Source organism: Mesitornis unicolor, unplaced genomic scaffold (genome assembly GCF_000695765.1).
Source record: "Mesitornis unicolor isolate BGI_N332 unplaced genomic scaffold, ASM69576v1 scaffold11612, whole genome shotgun sequence".
NCBI classification, from domain to species: domain Eukaryota; kingdom Metazoa; phylum Chordata; class Aves; order Mesitornithiformes; family Mesitornithidae; genus Mesitornis; species Mesitornis unicolor.
Genome location: NW_010167154.1, coordinates 6,808 through 13,585, shown reverse-complemented (window position 1 = coordinate 13,585; position 6,778 = coordinate 6,808). Strand labels below are relative to the sequence as shown.

The 6,778-nt window shown below is 39.5% G+C and overlaps 1 protein-coding gene across 1 annotated transcript; it reads left to right on the top strand.

The window, feature by feature from the left end:
* Positions 1–4,203: 4,203 nt before the first annotated feature.
* Positions 4,204–5,088, top strand: LOC104536067 (uncharacterized protein CXorf21 homolog). The gene has a single exon (XM_010178590.1). The coding sequence runs from the start codon at positions 4,204–4,206 to the stop codon at positions 5,086–5,088; it is 885 nt and encodes a 294-aa protein (XP_010176892.1).
* The last annotated feature ends 1,690 nt before the right edge of the window (positions 5,089–6,778 follow it).

Below are 6,778 nucleotides of genomic sequence, written 5' to 3'. Positions count from 1 at the left end.
CAGCCACTCAGTGACCGAGGCGAGCCTGACTCGCCTTCTCCATTGGTTGTTCCTCTTGTCAGTCAGCACGAGGGCCCGCCTCCCGGGTACTTAGTCCCAGCGGCGTGAAGGAGGCGGGAGTGGTTGTTTTCTGTGCCGGGTGAGCAGGCACGCTCTCGCGTGGAGCCCGGGTTCTCCCCGCAGCCTCCAACCGGGAACGGCCGAGCCCAGGTCACCTCGCTCCCTTTAGCGTCGGGGAGTGTGTGCCTAGGCTGGCGCGGGTCGCTTTCTGGAGCCGGGAGGTGGCAGCGGCGAGACGCGGCGCTGCTCGGAGGAAGCGGTTTTAGGGGGCTGGACGTTGCTAGGGCAGCGGGAAGAGGCGGCACCAGAGCTGGGGCACAGGGTAGGAAGGAGGAGCTGTTGTGCGAGAAGGTATTGGAAAAACCCGAGAAGTTGGGGTTGAAATGAAGTGCTGCTGCTTTAAATGGAAAACAAAGGACTTGCAGCAGCTACGCTTGAAACAAAACCAGTTAATGTAGGCAACTCCTACTGCACGTTTATATGCACATAAAATACATAGTCTGGGCTGGAATAAGGGACTTTACGTGCTACTGTAGTTAGTGTGATATGATAATTGTGTACGGTAATATACAATGCTGTGTTATTTATTTTTTCCATGTATGAATGATCTAGTCAGACTTCTTTGTACGTTTTGGTCTATGTTTAGCCTCAGGATTCAGGCATGCTTGTCTTGCTCGTCTGTTTTTTCTGGCTGCAGTCTGTTTTCAGCTTCTGAAATAACTCTGTTTTTGTCTTGTTCTGTCTTTATTTTTGTAAGTACTGGGTTTTTTTGTAAGATCCTATTGACTGAAAGTTACTAGTTTCCTTGACTATTGGTGCATTTGACACCTGAGTACAACTGAAATTAAAGGTGGCCTGTTTTTAATTTCTCAGGGCTAATTCCCTACCTTGATTTCTTTCTCTCCCTCTGTTTTGTGTGATGTTGAAACTGCTGCACAAAGCCCATGGCTGTGTCTGGCACTGATTATAAGCTCAGTGAAGGAGGTTTAAAACTACATCGAATTTGAACCACAGTTTACTGTGAGGTTTTGTCCCCTCCAAGACTGCGGGCAGAGTGATCTGTTGAAGTCACAGCCACATCTACCATGAAGAAATTAGTCATGTAAGACGATTAAAAATAGTCACTTTAAACAGCTTTTAAATATGAAATGAGTTTTATGTCAATTCAGTGGGAATTAAAAAAGCTTGTGTTCTGCCTTTGCAAAAACTGAAATCTTTTGTGAAGTACAAGTAATAACGAGAGAAGAGGAATAATTTGAGAGACCCCTATATGGTTAATGTTACTTAAAACTTCAAGTTAATTCATTGCTATGGTACATCATTATTTTACTGCCAAAACACGTTGAATGACGGGTTGCAATCAATATGCTTCTGAAAAGTTATCTTTACACTCCAGTTTTATTTCACATTTGTGTCTCGCTTGTATCATTGCACTAAGCGGTGGCTGTTTAAGAGCTTTTGTCTAGTACTTGGATGAGATTCAGCTTCTGGGTTTTTTATCTTTTGAGAAAAAGGAAATTTTAAAAAGGCATCAACAGAACTCCTCAAACTGTCTGTAGACTGAATGTAGTGCTGGGGCACAGCCTCCCTGAGGACACTAAAAACCCTCTAGGACTCCTTGTCATGCCATTGAGACAGAGGTAATTTTTGACCCCCCGAGAGTGTCCTTGATCGGTGATGAGCAAGACTGTCCACAGCTCTCTGCTGACTGCTGTGCCCAGAGAGTCAAATTCTCCTATTTTTTGCTTTATAGATAAATAATATTTCATCAAAATTTTGATGAAGTTGTCAACTTCTTCCCACCAGAAGAAGGTCACAAGACTATAAACTTAGCTGTTTGTTTTCGAAGGGGAAATGGTATAAATAACGCCTCTGTAAGTCAGGTGGGTGGTGGGACAAAACTGTCCTTCTGTAGGTGTTTGGTGGAATTCAGTTTGTTTCAGACAGCAGGCACCCTGATCCTGTAGTAATCTGTTATTTTTAAATGATATATTAGGGCAGTTAGCAACTCATCAGCATTGCACTGCAGTCTACAACATCTCAGTTCACTTTTTTTTAACATCCTCTTTTAGATCTGTTGCCATGTTGTGTTCAAAAACCACACACTTTTCCAGTTGGATCACTTCTGTTTTTTAAAAGGAGAAAATGAGGAACTAAATCATGTGTGTGTATGATGGGGTTTTTTTTCCAGACAGACAGCAGTGAAGAATGAGTATGTGAGAATCCGTTTTCTTACAGCAGATGTAGTAGGAGCTGGGCTATGTGATTACCCACCTCTCTTACCCAACTACAATTGGTAAGTATGGGCTTTTTGTTCCTTTTTTTCCCTTATATTTTGTTTGAGAATACAGGCACAATTTACTTTACTTGAAAGAGAGCAGTTTTGCTAACATTCCCATATTTTAGCTTTACATTAACACTATGAGCACTTTCAAAGCAATACAGCAAAATTTTTTAGCATGTAAGGATCTGGGTGCCTGTGTTTTTCAGAAGGAATGGAGATGTAGTGTTCCCCTTCCCATTGACTGTTCAGCAAGGAGGAAAGTAGAAAACTTCCATCTCCCAAGTAATTGGAGTTTTAGAGTAGCTTTCTAGAAGGGTTACTGGGATTAAAAGAAAAGTGGCCCGGGGTGCCAAGTTTCACTGCAGAACAAGTAAGCCAGAGTGGATGGTTTGGTTGCTGATAAAAGCAAATCAATAGAGTGAGGAGGATCTTTCTCCTAATATATCAAATATGTTAAATTTGCAGAAGTTTTGTTTGTGTGGAGAGTTATCTAGTGACTTCTGTGGTGTTATTACTGATGTAAATTGGCAGCACTGTGAAAAGTATTGAGCTTTAATTGTCCATTATGTAAGTAGAGTTTTTGGTGGTGTATTTCAAACAGTGTGCCAGTATGTCATGTCCTCTGGGAGCTTTCTGTGTACTCTTCAGTAAAACTGCCCCATCCCTTGCCTCTGCCCACTATTTAAAACCATGAGCACATTAAAGGTGTGTGAAGGTACTTGAAATATGCAGACATTAAAAAGACATTTGATGCACAGAGGGATTTTCTTGTGTTAATCTTTCCCATTCCTATGTAAAAGGAGTGGTGATGATGTGCTCATAAGTGAATTTAGGTCAGACTCTGCTCTAAATTGAAAGGTTCCTTTTGGTTTTAATGGTAGGTGAATTCATTATTTTGAGACATGCTTTTAATTATTCTTGTGCAGTTAGTAAAACTGTGAAGCCTATAGATACACTAACATACTACTCATTGCTTCAGTATTGGAGAAGACAAATTAACTATATCTTTAAAAAAATCATAATTGAGGGACTCTAAAAACATTTGCATATGTGAACTGCATTTTGGATGCAGTTTTTATTATAGCTGCAAAACTATCAGCATCTTTTGAAGGGTCCTTGGCACCACACAGGAGGGCTTAGGCCAATTCAGAATCAACCACTTAAGTCTGAATTTTATCTTGGTTTCCTTCCTGTGTCACCTTTTTAGTTCTTAGAAATTGTTGTCTTTCAACGGAAAAAGTTGATTTGCAACTGATGGTATAAAAAATCATAATTGAGGGCCTCTAAAAACATTTGCATATGTGAACTGCATTTTGGATGCAGTTTTTATTATAGCTGCAAAACTATCAGCATCTTTTGAAGGGTCCTTGGCACCACACAGGAGGGCTTAGGCCAATTCAGAATCAACCACTTAAGTCTGAATTTTATCTTGGTTTCCTTCCTGTGTCACCTTTTTAGTTCTTAGAAAATGTTGTCTTTCAACGGAAAATTGATTTGCAGCTGATGGTAATAACATAGACAAGTAAAATCTGATTTTTACAGCTCAAGTATGATCTGTCTCAACTAACCAGAAGAGGAGGTACCTAGGAACAGAAGTGATATTACAGATAAGGATCCCAATTAATGCCCTTCCTATATCTTCAGAATGATTTTTGTTGACATACTGTAGAGGTTAAAATTGTAGGAAAAGGATGCAGTTTGTTTACTAAAAATAAAGAAAAATCAGTCTATAAAGTGCATTGTTTATTTTTATTATTATTAACCTTTTTTCAAACAAGTTTGAGGTACTCTGCCTGTCTTTCTTTCACTCACAGGACTCCATGGACCTCTGGTGATTGCCATTACTCCCACTTGTCATCATGTTGGCAGAAGGCATCTTAACTAGGCTCATATATAAGGAAAGCTGTCATCAAGATAAGCCTCAGAAATTGCATGCATCCAAAAAGGATAAAGAGGGAATCTGGAGACACAAACTTGTAGACAACCCAAAAATTAAAAGCTTTGCTGATGCACATGAGAAGCAGGCTGAGATCTCTGCTAGAAGTAGCAAAGTGGAATACAGGAGTGGTCCTCAAAGGAGATCCTTGAAAGAGGTACCTGCAAAAGATCAGAAAACACTTGGTAAAGGCGCTGTATCACCAGCTTTATATATCCCCAGAAGAAAACAAAATATTGAACAGATGGATTTATATAGATCCTGGTCATGCAACAGAATTTATCAAAACTATCCTGACTTACACATTGGGGGAGATCACGTTGGGGACCACACATGCGATTCTGGTTGTGTTTTGGACCATGTGTGTGATGAACCTTCTGATGGCCCTGTTTTACTGTCCATAGATATTCCTCTAGGCCAGTCTCCTCTATGTGAGCATCCCAAAAAGCCAAGTATGAAGTCCTTGTCTGGAGATGAAGCTGCAGAATGGAGTTTCATGATCTGTGAGGAGCCTCTTTCAAACTCTGTGCTCAACAAGTACATGGAAACAAAAGTGGCAGAGTTCTATAAACAGTTTTTTGAAGAGAACTTGACCAGGTGTGGTTCTATAACAAACCTCCTTGCTTGCAGTGTGATGAGGAATAACCTGAATCAGATAAGCTTTCAGATATCTCAGGAGCAGAACATAGAAATATCAAAAGCCAGAGAAGTGCTCTTGCGTTCTTTTGCTTTGTTTAGTTTGTGCAATACCAATAGAAGTAGCTCTGAATTTAGTACTCCAAACTTACAAATCTCAAACCCAGAATGACTGATCTACTTGGCTGAAGAGATGAATGTGATTTGCATATGAATATTCCACTCTAAGGATCGGTAATGAAAACACACACTACAGACTTTTTCAAGTATTTTAATGCTTAAACCATAGTTCTACTGCAGAGGAAGCGAAGGTCACTTTTTTTTTAATACAGAATCTGAAATTAATTAAAGTCAACCATGTATTTATAATGTGTATGTCTTCCTTCTAAGACTCTGGCTGTGTGTGTTAACTGTGCTCATGTCCCATCGGATTTACTCCTGCAAGAAAAGTAAATCAAGATGTGTGCTGGTGAAACCTTAATTCTAAGAGTCTGATCCACCCAGCCCATAATAAAAGAGTCAAGTTATCTTTGGTAGACCTTGGGTTGGGCCATATGGTTGAAACCCAAGTTTTGGACATTTGGGTTCAAATTTTACTCCTGCAAACGTTAATCACAGTGGCTGAGAAAATATTCCTGTGGTTTGAAAATCTTGTCAGCAGATGGAGATGTTCAGGACTCTGGAGTATTTTGTATATATTATAGTACATAGGGAATGTATTGACATAAAACATGAATCAAGACACTGGTACTGTTGCATGAGTGTGTTTACTGTATAGGTGGAGTACGTTACAGTGAAAATCTAAGTGAAATAGTTGATCATGTCTGTGGAAGTATTTCATTTTCTGTAAAAAAAAAAAAAAATTCTTATAAATAAATACTACTTCCATTAGATCCACTCAGCTTTCTGTCAGTGTGTTATTTTATGCTCCATTTGCATTTTTAGTAAGTGGACTCTGCCTTTATTTCCTTGGAAGTGAAGCACCTGCAACCTCAGCCAGCTAAGATGACTGCAATGCTCCTGGAAAAGTAGTGCAAGGTTTCCTCATCTTTGTTTGGAAGTTTAAATGCAGATTTTGATACGGAAATGTTGCTACTTAGCTTTCAAATAATTTTTATTCCTTTTCCGATACTTGTCTGTGAGTATTTCAACTGGAATTTAATCACTGTGTCACCACTGTAAAATGATAAATGAATTCTTGTTACGTGATCTGCAGAGATTTTCTCCTAGCAAGGAATCCTCTTTACTTGCACTGTGACTGAGTATGGCGAGGCACACCTGCAGTTCTGAGTTTGCTATCATGAAATCCAAAATCTGGCAACAAACTCTATTTATACAATTACAAGGTTCTAAAATTCCTGTTAATGTGCTAGTTTAATAACTTTATCCAGTTTCTGATGCCACTCAATGCATAGGGATGGGATGGGTTTATAAAGCAGAGCTTCTCAGTGAAAATTGCTATTGAGTGGCTACTGTAACCCAAAACCACCTTTGTCTTTGAGACATCTCTCAAACTCTGGGGCATAATATACAATTTTTAAGTCCTTGTCAACCCTCTATGAAGGATCTTGTGATCTCTAGGTAATAATATGTCAAATGCAAACATATTTGTGTTTGTAAATCAAGGCCCCTTGATCAGTGCTTTGAACAGAGCAGAGTTGTTTGTTGGGTTTTTCTGGTGTTTTTTTGTGGTTTTGTTGGGTTTTTTTGTAATCCAACATCTTTAGTTGATGGGCTTTTTAAAAAAACATCTCTGAGCTGCAGTTTGTAGTGAAAATATCAGTAGGCTTAAAAGAATGCCCCGGATCATCGAGAAGATCTGAATTCACAAGGGATTCATCTTGAAGTTCTTAATTCAGGTA